This window comes from Enoplosus armatus, chromosome 14 (genome assembly GCF_043641665.1).
Source record: "Enoplosus armatus isolate fEnoArm2 chromosome 14, fEnoArm2.hap1, whole genome shotgun sequence".
In the NCBI taxonomy this organism is placed as follows: Eukaryota; Metazoa; Chordata; class Actinopteri; order Centrarchiformes; family Enoplosidae; genus Enoplosus; species Enoplosus armatus.
In genome coordinates this window covers 2,273,637-2,291,080 of record NC_092193.1, presented here as the reverse complement: position 1 = coordinate 2,291,080, position 17,444 = coordinate 2,273,637, and the positions used below count along the sequence as shown (strand labels likewise).

Genomic DNA, 17,444 nt, shown 5'->3' with positions numbered 1-17,444 from the left:
AGATTGTGTATATGCCTGTTGCAACATCCTAAAGCACAAATTGATGCCTTTAAAAATGTCCGACCATTAGTCCAAAATCCAAAAGTATTCAATTTACAATCAGAGACGAGAAAGAAAGCCAGCGAAGCTCCACGTTAGAGAAGCAGGAACCAGCCAGCCACCGACAGACTAATCGTTTAGGTTCCTGTTCAAACTCAGCAGGTTTTGGGCGGTAACACTTTCTTAAATCCCCTTATTTCACATGGACAAACAATACAGATGCACAGGAGCAGTTATAGCCAAACTTCCCAGCGCCACAGCTGCTGCTGTTGTCTTTAACACTAACGCTGCAACTAACGATTATTTTCATTAGTGATTTATCTGCCTGTTACTTTGGTGATAGTGAAAGATGTCCATCAACAGCCCAAAACTCAAAAATATTCATTTCACTATCACAAAAAACAAAGAAAAACAGTAAATCTTCAAACTGGCATGTTTGGTCTTTTTGCTCGAAAAATGCTGATTAGTTGATCATTAAAATAGTTGCAAATGAATTTTCTGTGGACTGGCTGTGTTGAGTAGAGCCGACTCGAGTAGCTGTAACAAGCTGTGCAGGAACTTTGCCTGCATAATGTCTAAAAACTCTGAAATTAGATTTGATTCCTATTTTCCTGATTTAGTTTTCAAATAATCTGACGGAGAGATTACAAGCTACGTTTTTATCGCGTTTTACAAGATGGAAGGAGTTTTAGGATTTCGGAAATGTCTTCAAAAAAACATTCTCCAGTGAAACAAACTTCTAATTCAGCGAAAACTTGGGTTAAATTAAAGCTCACGTTTGATGAAAAGATGTTTTTTTGTGGTATCTAGATGAACTTTAAAGATGACAAATGGGGGGAAGAGGACAATAATCGCACATGACCGGTCTGTCAGACGCACACAGTTGAAGAGAAAAGTCTGAGGGACACAAAAGAACCGCTTTTTCTTTCAAATGAAAAGTTGGGAATGTAGTCGGTGATCATCCCACACTCGCCAAAAAGCAGTGGAGAAGAAACGTCGACGCGTGGCTTCAGGACTCAACACAGTAGAGTCAGTAGACTAGAGTACAAACACACAACACATCATTCCATTTTCATGTAGAGCGAAAAACAAATACGAATCACAGCCGACTCCAGTGTGGATCTGTGTAGTGTTTAGTGAATCACCGAGGTATCTCGTCCACCCACGTTCTGTTTCTCTGTGCCTACGTTTCACTTTTAAACTGCTGCTTCAGTTTGCTGACGTCACGCTCCGGTTCAGCCGGTGTCGCGGGTTTCAAACCTCGGCCGACGCAGAGAGGATGAAATGTCGAGTCCAGCTTCCTGATGGCTACTTCGTAAATCTTAAAAGATTTAGCTCCTTTAGGGTTCCTACATATTTCATTTGCTAACGAGAGTAAAACCTTTGATGAGTTCACTTTTTCTTCAATTTGTTCTGTATTTATTACGGCCCAACACTGGCTTAACTCTGGCTAGCTTTGTTATCAGACTCACACCAGACTGCTGATGAATGATGGTCCAAAGACGATCACTGGTCCAAATCTGGCCCGAGATCTGCACCTCTAAATCCTCTCCAAACCTGGCAGTAGTCTGTGGACCAGAGTCGGCTAACGTTTGCTCCGGCCGTGTCAGAATACCCTGCTTTTCTCCATCAATTACCTGCTATACTAAAGCCCTGCTTTCACCTCTCATGTGATTCATTTTTCTTCTCATTTGATGTCGCAAAAATGTCTTTTTTTAACAGGTTTAAAGGCCCAAAGTATCCTGAAACTCGACAGATTAAAAAAAACCCACTAAAAACTGCAGTTTGCAGATTTTAAATGACATTTAAAATCAGTCATGCAGGCGGTCTCGGTATTTCATCCTCGTGTTGTTGATTTTCTCTGAACCCGCTGACACCGGCTCCAGGATTTTACCGCGTCACCATTGTTTTTTTTTTTATCCTCTTCCTGCTCCTTTCACCTCCTCTTTGGGACGAAGGAGCCGTTTACCTCCACGCGTCGTGCAGTCGTTTCATGTTGTGATGTGGCTTCATTTCCAGACTGTGACTACAGACAAACACTGGATCTGTACGAGCTCCTTCAGGCAGATGTAGGTTAGAATACTCTGAGTTTCCTTTCTTCTTCTTTTTATCAGTATTGTATTTATTTCAAAAAGGACAGTGTTTCTGACTGACTGAAAGGGTACACTGATGAGAGGCTACATGTAGATTTGTGGACACACTGTTTACAAATGCCTTGGATACTTGACTTCTGTCAATAAAAATGTGAAAAAATAATAAAACAGTATTACAGAAACTGCTGGTTTGTGGGTTTAATTCAACATGCAAATGTCTGTTTTTAATGCAAAGTCAATGTGTTGCTCTCTGGTGGTTTAACGTGAAGTAAGAAATCTGAACCACTACTTAATGTGAAACATTACCCAATTAGGCTCTAATTCCTTTTCATCTAATACACTGATCAACAAATCTAATGTTTATCTAATTCATTTGATTAATGGTAAGATAAGCTCTCTCCTTGACTTAAGCAGGATCAAATAAATAGTTCATCCTGCTGCTGCTTCTTTCTTTCAGACCTTTTTTATTTTTATTCCAGCTGTTTTTAAATAAAGTATTTTATTATGAAAATAAATAAGCTGAATTTTAAAATGCTTATTTCACAATTGCATGGTTTTATTTTTTAATCTATTTAATATTGAGCACTTTGGGCTTCGGTAGTTAAAGAGAACGTTGATGCCGTAAATAAAAAAAATATTAATGTCGGCCTACATACTGTAGTATTAATGTCGGTCTACATACTGTAGTATTAATAACAGACTACATACTGTAGTATTAATGTCGGTCTACATACTGTAGTATTAATGTCGGCCTACATACTGTAGTATTAATAACAGACTACATACTGTAGTATTAATAACAGATTACATACTGTAGTATTAATGTCGGTCTACATACTGTAGTATTAATGTCGGCCTACATACTGTAGTATTAATAACAGACTACATACTGTAGTATTAATAACAGACTACATACTGTAGTATTAATGTCGGCCTACATACTGTAGTATTAACAGACTACATACTGTAGTATTAATGTCAGTCTACATACTGTAGTATTAATAACAGACTACATACTGTATTAATGTCGGCCTACATACTGTAGTATTAGTAACAGACTACATACTGTAGTATTAATGTCAGTTTACATACTATAGTATTAATAACATACTGTAGTATTAATGTCAGTCTACATACTGTAGTATTGATAACATACTGTAGTATTAATGTCGGTCTACATACTGTAGTATTAATGTCAGACTACATACTGTAGTATTAATAACATACTGTAGTATTAATGTCAGACTACATACTGTAGTATTAATGTCGGTCTACATACTGTAGTATTAATAACATACTGTAGTATTAATGTCGGTCTACATACTGTAGTATTAATGTCGGCCTACATACTGTAGTATTAATGTCAGACTACATACTGTAGTATTAATGTCGGCCTACATACTGTAGTATTAATGTCAGACTACATACTGTACTATTAATGTCGGACTACATATTGTAGTATTAATAACATACTACATACTGTAGTATTGTCAGTCTACATACTGTAGTATTAATAACATACTGTAGTATTAATGTCGGTCTACATACTGTAGTATTAATGTCAGACTACATACTGTAGTATTAATAACATACTGTAGTATTAATGTCAGTCTACATACTGTAGTATTAATGTCGGCCTACATACTGTAGTATTAATAACAGACTACATACTGTAGTATTAATGTCAGACTACATACTGTAGTATTAATAACAGACTACATACTGTAGTATTAATGTCGGTCTACATACTGTAGTATTAATAACAGACTACATACTGTAGTATTAATGTCGGTCTACATACTGTAGTATTAATGTCGGCCTACATACTGTAGTATTAATAACAGACTACATACTGTAGTATTAATAACAGACTACATACTGTGGTATTAATGTCGGTCTACATACTGTAGTATTAATAACAGACTACATACTGTAGTATTAATGTCGGCCTACATACTGTAGTATTAACAGACTACATACTGTAGTATTAATGTCAGTCTACATACTGTAGTATTAATAACAGACTACATACTGTAGTATTAATGTCGGCCTACATACTGTAGTATTAATAACAGACTACATACTGTAGTATTAATAACAGACTACATACTGTAGTATTAATAACAGACTACATACTGTATTAATGTCGGCCTACATACTGTAGTATTAATGTCGGCCTACATACTGTCGTATTAGTAACAGACTACATACTGTAGTATTAATGTCAGTTTACATACTATAGTATTAATAACATACTGTAGTATTAATGTCAGTCTACATACAAGACAAGACAAGACAAAAACAAGCGCACCAGATTTCACATTTTAATGATTCTATTTTACAGACAAGCTTTTCATAAAAACAAAACCGCTCCGCTTGCAAGGCATGCATGAAGATATGTACACGTCGCATTGAGCAGCTCACGGTTCAGCTCAACCTTCATGTTTAAATGCTGCAGATTTATGGCTCAATTTGTTTTAAAGTAAAATAATACTTCACACTCTTAGAAGCTAACAGTATTTTTCAAATCTTGAAACTGTAATACTGTTCCAACGTTCGGTACAAGTTGTTTCACTGCTTTTTAAAGACCGTGTCAAAGTCAAACACATTGTTAAGAGCCCAGTTATAAAACGCAGTAGATTGTAAATACTGCACCTCTTGTTTGCTACAAACATGGTCCATAAGCTCAATACTGGCCGAAGAATCCTTCTTTTCTTTATGCAGTTTGTGGAGCAACAGAGCTTATTTTCCTTTACAGTGACTTAAAACCCAAGCAAATTAAAAGTAAACATAACGTTAATAATATAAGACATTAACACCTTAGAGAAAAAAACAGAACTGTGTTTTTTGTGTCACTGGAGGACAAAGTTGAAGACTTTGAATTAAGGTCTGATACTGAAATTATTCTAAAATGTTATGATTTCATTTTCATTGAATCGAATTCTTCTCATACATCTGGGAGTCTCAGACACAATGTGCAATTTTGTGTATAAATATCCATTAATATGAATTCTGCTTGATCAAGAGTTCCTTCAATGTGGGGGAGGAAAGAAATCCTAAAAATAACCACAAGTCATGAAGCTGAAAATTGCTCTTTAAGCGGCACTTTTCCCGTCCAGGTGTACATGCAGAAGGCTGATATCAGAAACCAAGGTGCGTTCGTGGGTGTGAATATACAAAGACTTCTTTGAGACGATAAAAAACTAAAATGGCAGAATGTGTAAGGCAGAATTTTCCCCCTCAGTGGCAGAACAGGAGCAGGAGGAAGTGGAGGTCCTGAGGAGCACAGAAACCGAAGGTAAGGATACTGATTGGACCGGCATCATCCTCTAGGAATACACACGACATGTTGCTGCATACCGTTACCTGTTAAGTCACCTGCTGAATGAGCCCTTTCTCTGGATCATGTTTGTCATCCAGGTCCTCGTCAGAGTCTGAACACCAGAGAGAAACAAATCAGTGTGAAGAGAAAACGGCTAATTCAAAAGCAGTTTGACATTTTGGGAAATACGCTTATTCACTTTCTTAAGAGTTAGATGAGAAGATGAATACTACTCTCATATGTGAAGGAGATAGAGCCAGGAGGCGCTTAGCTTAGCTTAGCATAAAGACTGGAAACAGGAGGAAACTGCTAGCCTGGCTCTGTCCAAAGGTAAAAAAAAAACAAAAAACCTAGCAGCTCTAAAGCTCACTGTCTCAGACGTCGTAGCTCGTTTCTTTAATCCGAACGAAAACTTGACCCCGTGAAACCACAACGGGTCATCTTTGCACTCTGACAAAATATTATCTGGCACATTAAGAGTAGTTTACTTTATTAGTTTAGTTAATTTGACACAGACATAATAGCATTGGTGCAACACACAATTATACACCAGCACCAGATGCACTGTATTTAGTGTTTGTAGCAAAACGCTAATTTGCAAGGCCTGTCCACAGGAGGCTTTTTAAAACAAGTTGCAACAGAAAGAAGATAAAAACTCGAGTTGGATAAGAAAAGGTTGAGGTGAGTGTGAGATGTTTTGGGGTCGATGTCAGTACGAGTGAGCTCACCTGCCACAGACTCCGGTGGAGAGTAGAACTGTCCGTCAGATAAAGGACCCGGACACATGAGAGGAGCTCGATCTGTGGCGTCCATGATGGACAGATATCCTGAAACACGAGGACGACGATACATGAAGGGAAGTACTACTGTAGTACTAATGACAGTATCAAACTGTATATAAAGTAGTAAAAACAGCTCCAACAGTAAGATGCTGCTCATACACACCGATTTATCGAATCATATGTCATCATCATATATAATATTAACAGTGGATGTAGTATTAGCAGAGAGCTGTGCGACTGTGACTCACTGTTCTCGTCTTCGGCCTCCTGAGGAAGAACCTTGAAGTCGAGCAGCCATGTTTCTATCCAGGCCAACACGAAGGAGATGATGGGCAGCAGGTACCCGAAGGCCCCCTGAGACAGCAGCTGCACACACACACACACACACAGATGAAGAGCATACCTTTAGTTAACAGCACACACACTGTAGTACCTTTGTATGTGATACTTGTTTTTGATGTTATTTGGGGTTTTGAGCCTGAACGTCTCATTCTGCACGAACAGGTTTGAACTGCTGCAGAATAAAAGAAACCAAACTGGGCTTTCACATTTAAAGAAGTGAGCCGAAATCATTGTTATTACACCAAATAAGGAATTACTTCATGTTTTACACATTATATGTTATTTATTAACATATGTGTTCCTGTTCAAGTCAAAGAAATGAACTCCAATCACAAAAAATCTTATTACACTTATTTGTGATTTGCGAGGAGTAATGCTGTCACTACCAATCACAGATATAAAGCGTGTGGAAATACTTTGTATTTAATAATAATAATAATGTTTTAAAAATAATAACTTTTTTAAATAATAGTATTTTCCATAAAAGTGAAGGAAAATTAAAAACAAAGTCTTGACATTTACAATAAAATAAGAATAAAACCAGTAAAATGAGACAGAATAATAGGAAAACAAGATGATGAAGTTGTTTTAAAAAATAAGTTAAATTAGGGTCAAAACAAAGTGATGTTAATGCTGTTTAAGAATGTTTTACAGCAACCAGATGTTCTTCAGCACAGAAACATTTCCTCAGTTCAAAATCATGTTTATAAGCAATGATCACAAAATCAGGAAAACCCCATTAAGTATCATTATATAATAGTTATCTCTGAGCTGTTACTGAGGTCTCCAGACTCAACATTAGGGTGGAGACAGTTCTGATAATGAGCAGCAGGTGGAGCAATGAGACCTCCTGAAACGTCTCCATCATGTCCCTCTTACCTTCGACAAAATGACTTTCACAATCAAGAAAGCACAGCTGACCGCCGTGGTGATCTGTGCACAGACAGGAAACACTGATTAGAGACACTGGTGGTGATATAATATATGTTTGTATGTGATCATAAATCAATATTATATCAATACTGTTTTCTGACATAACAGAGAGGAAAATAGTCTGTGATTACGTCAAATCCACAAGTTTTTAGTTCCTGATCACAGCAAAATGTTTTGTCAAAGACTTCTTCAGGGGGTGGACAAAATAACAGAAACACCTTCCAACCACGACAAACAGAATTTGAATTTTCTTGTTTGATTCTTTGAATTTTCTTGTTTGATTCTTCTATCAAACAGGTCAAAAACATCATCGGTAGAATTTCACAATAGTCCAAAATGTTGTTTTTTTTAAATATAAACATGCTGAATTAATTTCCTCTCTATTATTGATGTTTAAAAACAAAATGAAACACAGGTGAGCAGATGTCCCTGTGAACACGGCTGCTCTTTGCTCATTCAGTCATCTTATGTTTTGGCACATAACCTCGTGTTTTCCATCCATCCATCAGCTGTAACTAACTGGAGACAATCCCAGCTGACAGTGCTGACACACAGAGGCAGACAGCCATTCACACTCACTCAAGAGTCACCAATTAAACATGTAAAGTCCACACAGAAAGGCCCCCGGGGGGGGGGGGGGGGGGCGGAGCATCACCGTGCCACCTGACCTCGTGCTTTTATATTCTTAAATAATGAATGACCACTTGGTCAAATCATACCTTTGCAGGTTTCCTTGAGGACTCACATAGAACTCATTGTCTCTTAAAGCTGACACATACGGGCAAGTTTCAAATTCAAGTAAAAACCTGAATAAATGACTGTAGAAACATCTAACGTAGCTGCTGGTGGAGCTCTCCACAAACATCATTTAAACACCACATGACGGACTTGAGGAATCTATGACGAGGACTACTGAAGCTGCTGTGGAGGCTCGTGGTGGAGCAACACTTTACTGAAAACACCTCATGTTGGTTTGTCCTGCCATTTTCCATCTGAGTCAAATGAGTCAGTAGCTGCCTTTGTGATTTATAATAGTTGCTGCTACAACTGCTGGTAAAAAATGTGAAAAAAAACAAAACAGTAACTGCATTAGCAAAGAGGAACAACACAGCACACAACAGGATGTTTGATAAGCAACACCACAAACTACTGCCTCAAAAAATAACCGCCGAGTTAAATCAACACGTCCGACTCTCGCAGGACGAACTGGACAGAACGTGTTTCACTTGGTTCGTACTTCGCTGACAGGATACTGTGCTGCTTTGTTAGCCGTTTCTGTTATTTTGTCCACCCCTTGTTCAGTTCATTGTCATCCTGTGTCAAGTCACCCCATCATACATTCCATAACTTCTAAATGTTTGCAAATGTCCCCTTAAAACAAAGACACGCTGTATCAGCTGTAATGGTTTTATATTGGATTTATGGTTTTGATTGTCGAATGTTTACATCATTTAAATCTCTAAAAGATGCATTACTTTAGCATTTACTTTTTTATTACGTGCTTTACCGCAATTACATTTCAACCTCAGTCCTGACTATATTATTTCAAATCCTATTTTATTATTTCGTTCCACTGTTATTTGTTGAAATAAAGTTATTATTATTATATTCCCATGGGGGCATTAAAGTATATCTTATCTTAGTCAGTGGCAGATCAGGACATACGGGACACCCTGACCGCTCACTCACATGCAGGTAAACAACAACAAAAACAGCACAACACTGTTTGTGTTTCACTGCATAGAAACAATTGGTGACATTTACAAAGTTACATCAGTTCCTGACATTTCAACTAAAGCTGACATTACAGAAAGCGTCAGCGCCTTCTGCTGATACAAATAAGGAAACGCCGTCACGTTACAGAACACTTACTGCGATGGCCCACCAGTGACGGAGCTTACAGACGGCGTAGGCCAGGATGAGAGTGGCAAACCTGAAAACAGCCAGGAGCTGAGGGAGGGGATGGAGAAGAAGGGAGGATATTAAAGATAAGGGAAAGAAAACGGGAGAACAATGAAGGAAGGAATGAAACTGATCAATTAAATATGGTCTTTGTGTGAGTGAACTTACAAAAATGTCGAAGAAGGAGGCGCGGTAGTCGTAGTGCAGGACTTCTTTATCCAGCTGCTTCTGAATGCCGCCGTTCACCTGTCAAACACAAACTGATCAACTCAATTCATCTAAATCTCCAGAAGTATGTGGACGTCTAAAGCCACAGGCATGCAGCCATGTGATCGCTGACAAACACTTACAGCACAGCGGCTCGTACTGAAGAGCTTAGTGACTTTATTAGAGTTCATTTCAGCATCATGAACTGGGATGTCTTACGTCTTATTTGTCGGGATTTAAATGAGACTTTATATGTATTTATGTTGTTATCTACAGTAGAATCATGTCAGCGTTTCGCTGTAAATTAAAAGCGAAGACTTCAGCTTTCATCAAGGGGCCAAATATTTATGTTGGAGGGCCGGATTTGGCCCACGGGCCTTTATCTTTAAATCTTAGCTGAAGTGGTCTTTACTTCAGGGGAGGGGGTCCGCCTCTGCTTTAAAAACACTGCTTTTTGACTTTGGATGTCAAAAATAGATACAAAAGGAACTTGGACTGAAAATGCAAACTCTGGGCCGTGCTCGACTGCTTTCGGTTCACTCAGCCGTGGTATTATCAGCATGAGTGGAATGAAATGTTTGGCAGGAAGTTCCTCTTGTTGCTGAAGCTGTTGGTGACTAAACTCGACTCTGGAATTTTCCAGCCCAGCAGTGATCTATTGTGTGTTTATGAAGTCTTTGTCTTTAAACTCATTATTATTCTACGGCAACTAACTTAGGCTGCTGCCCCGAGAGAGATTATACAGTCATGTGCTCGTGCTGTGGGTCCTCAGCACCTTCTGACACAGCCGAGGCAGTTAGTAATAATTCATATTTTGTTCAGTTGGTTGGGCCAACACTTTGGTCCAGACTGAAAAATCCAATATACTGCTGGATGGATTGTCTATGACATTTTGTCTGTGTTGACTATCTTCATCATTAATTAATCCACTGATTATTTTTTAGATTATTTATCGTTTAGACTATGAAATGTCAAAGATTTGTGTGAAAATGTCGACGATCCCGAAGGTGATGTCTTCAAATTTCTTATTTTGTCTGATCAAAAGTCTGAAACCCAAATATATTCAATTCTCACATTTGAGAAGCCAGAACAAGCGACTGACCTTTACGAGGGACTGAAACTATTTAACTGATTACCAAAATAGTTGCACATTAGTTTTCGGTCAATCAACTAATCGACCAATCATCAGAGCTCTAACATTTGGTACAGACATTCATGGTTTGTTGATCCTCCGACATTTCATCTCGGCCATCATGAGGTCAAAATGTCCAACTGAGCAATACTTTGGTTTAAAACCAAATTCCTGCACTAATGACATCCCCATCAGCTTGAGTTGTTCTTTGTCTTTAGCGCTGCTAATTAGCAAATGTTAGCATGCTAACACACTAAACTAAGATGGTGAACGTGGTAAATATAATACCTGCTAAACATCAGCATGTTAGCATTGCCATTGTGAGTATGCTGATGTTAGCATTTAGCTCAAAGCACCACTGTGGCTACTACAGATGTCCCCAGCTGATCCTAAAGATCAGCACAGACTGGTATTGGCTAAAGCCGCTCAAATAGGAATCCTTCCTTTACTGTACTGAGTTTTGTCCACCTCAGCCTGCTCTCAACAACTCCAACAGAGTGAGACGTCTCTCTCTCTCTTGAAGTTGACATGACGCGATCATCACATCCTCCCAGTTAATGTTTCATTCATATCAATCAACTTCATAGTTTTGAAGCGGGACGTGGCCAAAGTCAGCAGGCTACACCTGTTATCTCAATGAGACAGATACATATTTAATCAACATCTTCTGCTGATATGTAAACGTAAGTATCAGATCAGACTCAATTTCAAGGTACTCAGATCAGGGCCAAATAACTTGATCCCTAGTGCCAACGATCAGCCTCACAGAGACCCTGTAGACTCTAGGTCTTATTTAATTAACATTTAGAGAATACTGCAGCACTGCTAAGGAAGATATACTGTACATGTAAACCAATGTACCAGTGTCAGCCAATGTAAAACTGGTGATGTTGCTGCTACTCCTCCGGGGCTAACAAGTAGTTATGGTAGTGGAATAACTTGATTAGGTGTCATCTCATGCTGGATTTGAATTTGTTGCCTGACCCTGGTCAGAACAGACGAAACAACCAAACCTCTCACGTCTAGTGTTACAGTTAAAGAGAAAGCTCTGCAAATTTCCCAAAAAGAGACTCTTGAGCACACACACACTTGAGTTCCAGTCCAACAGGTTTACAGTCACGGAGAGAACGAAAACTTCAGCGTCATGAAAGTGAGCAGATTTACTCTTCAAGGTGAGTCACTGGAATGTCCTCCCAAATACAGTTGTACACAAAGAGTGTGTGTGTCAGTGTACACACATCTGTTTCAGTGCTCAAGGTTCACTTTGCTAAACTGGAGCAATCTGGGAATGTGTGTCGCAGTAAAATCACTTCCTCATTCAGAGAAGTTTTATAGCTCCATGACCTCGATTAACTTCTCCAGCAGCACCCGACCTGTTTCTGTTCACCCTCGACACAAATCAAACACAGACATTTGACCAAAACGACATTACTGTGTGTACAGTTGTAGGTATAGTAGTTCTATATGAGGGTAGCTATCTGATAAAGTGCTATAGAAAATACAATAACTCATGATGTACGAGCTGAAAGCAGAACCTGACACCGAATTAGAAACAAAACTGATGATAACCTCAAAAACGGAGCCTGAAATGTTGGGCTTCTTTACTCTATTTGTCTCTGAACACAAGAGTTACTATTTTAACAAACAAACGTTATTATATTGTTCACAAGACAAACAAATATTCTCTTCAGGAAATTTTGTGACTAAAAAAATCAACTGTGGCAGGATGCTACGCTGGCTAATTAGCACGTCTGCAGCAAAATCACAAATGACCATAAAGTTGAATCAAGACCTCTCAAAAACAGGTTGAAATGATGGACTGCAGTGATATTTACTACAGACATTCATGTTCCCTGGCAGAGTGAGCTGTAATCACTCTGGTGATGCCGGCTTTTAATCTAGCGCCAACATCAGGTCAAAACTTCATTTTGTCCAGTACTTTGTTTTATGAGCAAATACCAGTGAAACTAATGTCCCATCAGCCTCAGCTGTACTTTGTGGTATTTAGCAATTGTTAGCATGCTAACCTAAAATGCTGAACATAGTAAACATTAAACTAGCTAAACATCAGCATGTTAGCATCGCTGCATTTAGCTCAAAGCACTGATGTGCGGTAGTACGGCCTCACATAGCTGTCAGCACGGATGCAGACTCGTAGTCTTGCTGCACAATAATAAATAATAGATAATTCAGTTTACAAACGAGATGCAGTATATTTGTCAGTTTTGACAACGGCTGCGGGACGAGATAAAAGATGGAGGGGGAGTCAGAGAACCAGGGTTACGCATCATCTAGTTTCACTGCTAAATGGTGTTTTGGAAACAGGAAGAGAATATTTAGCTTTTCTGTCCATTACTCCAATCACCAGTTCAAATACATACATCCATTTTTAACCTTGTTTCTACACCTGTAATTAGATACATTACCACCCCCCTGAAAACGCATTAACTTCTGAACCAAACAATCAGTATCTGACACACATCCACAACACAAACAGACGTGTCTTACATTGAGCTCTATGATCCAGAGCAACGTGATGAACAAGAGGTCAAAGGTGACGAAGAGGCAGAAGGTCCTCCTCACGTCCGAGATGCACTTCTTCTCCCCGGCTTCGTACGACTCCACCCTTGCACAGATGGGCGTGGTGTTGATAGACCCCACCCCCCTGCCGGTCAGCCGCGAATCGGCGCTGCTGCTGCATCGGCTGTCCATCGCTGGCCACGCCCCCCCTGAGCAGGGCTGGCCCCGCCCACTGGTCAACAGAAGGTGGACTCGGGTGGAGTCAGAGGAAGCGGGTCATTGGAGCAGGAAGCCAGGCCGGGTTAGTGGATGTGGACTCACTCTGTGGAGGAAGACTTCATCACTGCATCTGCAGGGAGGAAATAAGACGTCAGAATGAGACGAGACAAGTGGCCAAAAAAATATATATAATATAAATATATAAGTATAGCTTTAAAGTGTCAGTTCAGCCAAATAAAAAAAACATTGTCCAATGACGGCCGTGTACAGAGAAATCTGTGGATTATGCCTGGGGTGCAGGCAGAAGTCTCAGATATCTCAAAACCAAAACTATCTGCATAAATGGAAACCAATAGAGGTATCAGCGGGATGTGACGCTGTTAGTAAACTGTGAAACGCTCTCTCTGAATGTGGAGCAGGGTATTGTTTAAAGTTCTTCCATACTGGTGTCAAATACACTCCATGACCAAAAGCATGTGGACACCTGAACATTACACCCACACATGACGTCATTCCAACTCCATGTTCATTAATCTGCAGCTCTAACAGCCTCCCGTCTGTCCTCCAGACGATTTGATCCCATTCAGCCACTGATGTTTTCATGTTGCTGAGTAACTTCAAAATAAAAATAATAATAATGCTTAATGTTTTCCTTTTTTCTCCTTTCTCACACTGAATATTGCATAACTGTTGTTACATGACCGAGACAGTAGTGTTGTTAACTTCTGCGTGCTTTGACCTTTGACCATAACCTCCATAGCACTTCTTGTTTATAACGTCTACGTTTTAGGATGTGAAGCTAGTTCTTCTTTTGCACCAACTTCTTTTGATGCAGAGCAACTAAAACCACGGTGACTGACGTTCTCTCTCTGGTTGTGTGGTCGTACGTGATGTCAGGACTTTCATATTTTTACTTTCAAGTTATTCAAGTATTTCCAACTTGAATAGCAGCTTCAGCGCACGCAGGTTATTACAACTGAACACCTACGCTTAGAGCTGTAAATAATGTCTAAATGACGGTTTACTGGATACTCATTTCATATGAAAAGGAAGGCAACAAGCAAGCATACTGTAACCCCCACCAGTCACGTCATATACTGTAATTTCCCCTGAAACTAAAACCCTCCACCAGCTTCCTCTTCACATGCCACAGAGCTTTTACAGCTTCACCAAACTTTAAGATAACAGCCGATATTATCAGCCATTGCAAAGTATAGATCAGGGGGGAGACATTTCATCTGCCTGACGGTAAATGTGACGGCACCTTAATGTGGGGCAGGAGGTGGCCGGCAGCCAATGGGCAGGGCTCTACTTGCTCCCTCTCACTGTTGTTAGTTGGGGGACTAAACTGCAGCAGGCCAACAGAATCATAATGATCTGTACTGTTTGATCTGTGCGTTTAAATTCTCAACACTTCTCACAGGATTTCTACAGATTAATGGATTTCAGTGAAACTGCTTCTCCAGTGTAATCGTCCGTCTGCAGATGAATGCAGTCGAGCGGAGGAAGCTCTTTAAATCTTATGCTTATTTAAGACCAAAGCATATTTGTGGATATTACTGCGATACCAGAGCTGTGACTATCATTCCCTAAGCATGACTGATGACGACCAGCTCATTCCCCATGACAAGTCATTACAGTAACATCCACTTCACTAGATTAGATTTCTTCAAATTGTATTAATTGTTTTTTTTTTTCAAACAATTAATACAATTGTTTGATTGGTAACAATCAAACAATTGTATTGTTTGATTGGTTTGACTGGTTGGTTTGAGCCGTAACATCACTCTTTGAATACCATTCGTTTAGAGTTTGCCTATTCATTTAACTTGCTCCCAACGTGTGACTGTCTACTGACCATGATGTGCTTCGCGCGAGTACGTCATGGTTGTGTTTACTTTCTGTAGAGCGTCTTGTTAGTTAACACTCTGGAGAGAGGGCCGCAAAGGAAAACACAGCTAACGCTACGTGTAAAACAGTTGTTGGGTTAACACTGCCAGCCTAATGGGACAATACGGCATACGTTCACTGTGTTTTGGATTCTCTGAACAAAGCAGCTGCCGCTCCACCACAAGAGTGCCGAAAAGTACCGATACAGACAAGTAGTACTGGTGTCGATACCAGTATCGATAAATTCAATAGCCACCCCTCAGTGTGATGATGATCTATATGCTGAAATAAAAGGCAAAGTCTGACAGTGATGATGTGAAGGATATCTTGTATTGTCACTCTTGTCTTTCATCACTGGCGAGAGCGGCAACGATTAGTCCATTAATCAGAAAAAGAACATGAATTAGCAACTATTTTAATAATCAATTCAGAATTTCAGCCATTGTTTAAAGCAAAATGCCAAACATTTCAGGAGGAGTTGTTGCTTTTCTTTGTCATATATGATAGTAAATGAAATATCTTTGGGTTTTGGAAACTTCATCCTCACCTGCAGAGGAAACTCTGAATGACACGGGTTACCTGGATGTCAGAGTGCAGACACACCTGGATAATGTTGTGATCATGTAAAGAATGACCAGCTTTCATAAATGTCACACCCCGAATACCATCAAAACCAGGTTGAGACTCAAAACTGGGACCCTATAGCGTGCATGTAACCGTACTCACTGTTACTCCCAGTGTGAATGCATACTGTGAGGCTCTCAAGGCCCGATGTACTGCCCAGACCCTCGATGATATCACACTGAACCGCTTGTTCAAACAGGGGTACGGGGTGCAGTGCTGGCTCCTGTGCAGCTCTGAATGTTGAGCAGAGGGAAAGCTGCACTGGACGAGGCTCCCCCTGCCCCCTGCACCGCTTTGGCAACGTGAAATTAGTGCTCACAAAGTGCAGCAGGAAACGCAAAGTGCAACACTGGTTCAGCAAAAAAACACCGAGTGCCCGAGGCGGAGGGGAGGCCAACAACATCCACAGTCCCGCCGCAGGTCCCTCTGCATACGTCTGAGCTGCTCAGCCCAGCGGACAAGCAAGTGTCGAGCAGAGGAAGATGAAATAAACCGACACATAATCACGGTGCAGCTGTGCCGCCGTCCAATCACACCACAATAAACAGAGGTGTTTATCAGCATCGTTCACTTCTTTCGACAACTAGCTAGCTAGTTAGCTTGAAGACATGAGTTAAACCCGGTTTTTAAAAGTCCCCGTCGTGGTCCTTACCTGACTGACTCGCTCCTTAAAGCGTTTTATTTTTCTGATTCAGCCCTCAGAAGGTTTCGGTCGGCAGGTTTCAACCTCAGCGCAGCAGACGAGTCATCTGTCTCCCCTTCGTCTGCTCGGACAGGAAGGAGGGAGCCCGGATATGAAAAAACTGACGCGAAGGATTCTGGGATATGAAGTCTGCAGCTGTACCAACGGCTTTCAGTTGACGTAACGGCCCCAGCGGCCCCCTGGCGGCCATGTTGGAGATTACCAGCTTTTGGGGAATTTTCTTCTTTTCTTTTTTCGTCGCAACTTCAGTGTTGACAGATTTTCTTAACCAAAACAATACGAATGCAAAAGAAATATAATAAACAAATAATTATAATTCTAGTCTATGTAGACACCCCTGTTCACATGCTTTTGTGGTCTGCTCTGGTTTGGTCCAGGCCCCTTAGTGCCTATGACAGGAAATCTTAATGCTACAGCATGCAATTATATTAGAGACGATACTGTTCTTCCAACTTTTTGCCAACAATTTGTGTTTGTCCCAGTGGTGGAGGAAGTAGTCAGATCCTTTACTGAAGTAAAAGTACTAATACCACACTGTAAAAGTGTGAAGTAAAAGTCCTGCATTGAAAATCTTGCTTAGTATGGCAGTATAATCAGGAAAATGTACTTACCTGTGAAAAGTAAAAGTACTCAAAGTAGTAAAACGTCATGCTGTTATATCATTAGGATATTATTCCTCATGTATTATTGTAACAGCAGGGTTTGAGGTGGAGCTAATTTTGAACTGTTTTCATCA

The 17,444-nt window shown here is 40.0% G+C and overlaps 1 protein-coding gene across 2 annotated transcripts; it reads right to left on the bottom strand.

Moving 5' to 3' along the window:
* Nucleotides 1-4,442: 4,442 nt before the first annotated feature.
* Nucleotides 4,443-16,774, bottom strand: stard3nl (STARD3 N-terminal like). 2 transcript variants are annotated; one of them, XM_070918588.1, is made up of 9 exons: nucleotides 16,658-16,774; nucleotides 13,261-13,621; nucleotides 9,582-9,659; nucleotides 9,384-9,461; nucleotides 7,458-7,511; nucleotides 6,485-6,602; nucleotides 6,183-6,281; nucleotides 5,499-5,566; nucleotides 4,443-5,408 (listed from the first exon to the last, which is right to left on the bottom strand). In XM_070918588.1, exons 2-8 carry the CDS (start codon nucleotides 13,462-13,464, stop codon nucleotides 5,502-5,504), a joined length of 696 nt encoding a protein of 231 aa, XP_070774689.1. In that variant the 5' UTR covers nucleotides 13,465-13,621; nucleotides 16,658-16,774; the 3' UTR covers nucleotides 4,443-5,408; nucleotides 5,499-5,501. The 2 variants fall into 2 exon arrangements, with proteins under 2 accessions (XP_070774689.1, XP_070774688.1); XM_070918587.1 differs by having other exon boundaries at nucleotides 5,511-5,566.
* Nucleotides 16,775-17,444: the final 670 nt, after the last annotated feature.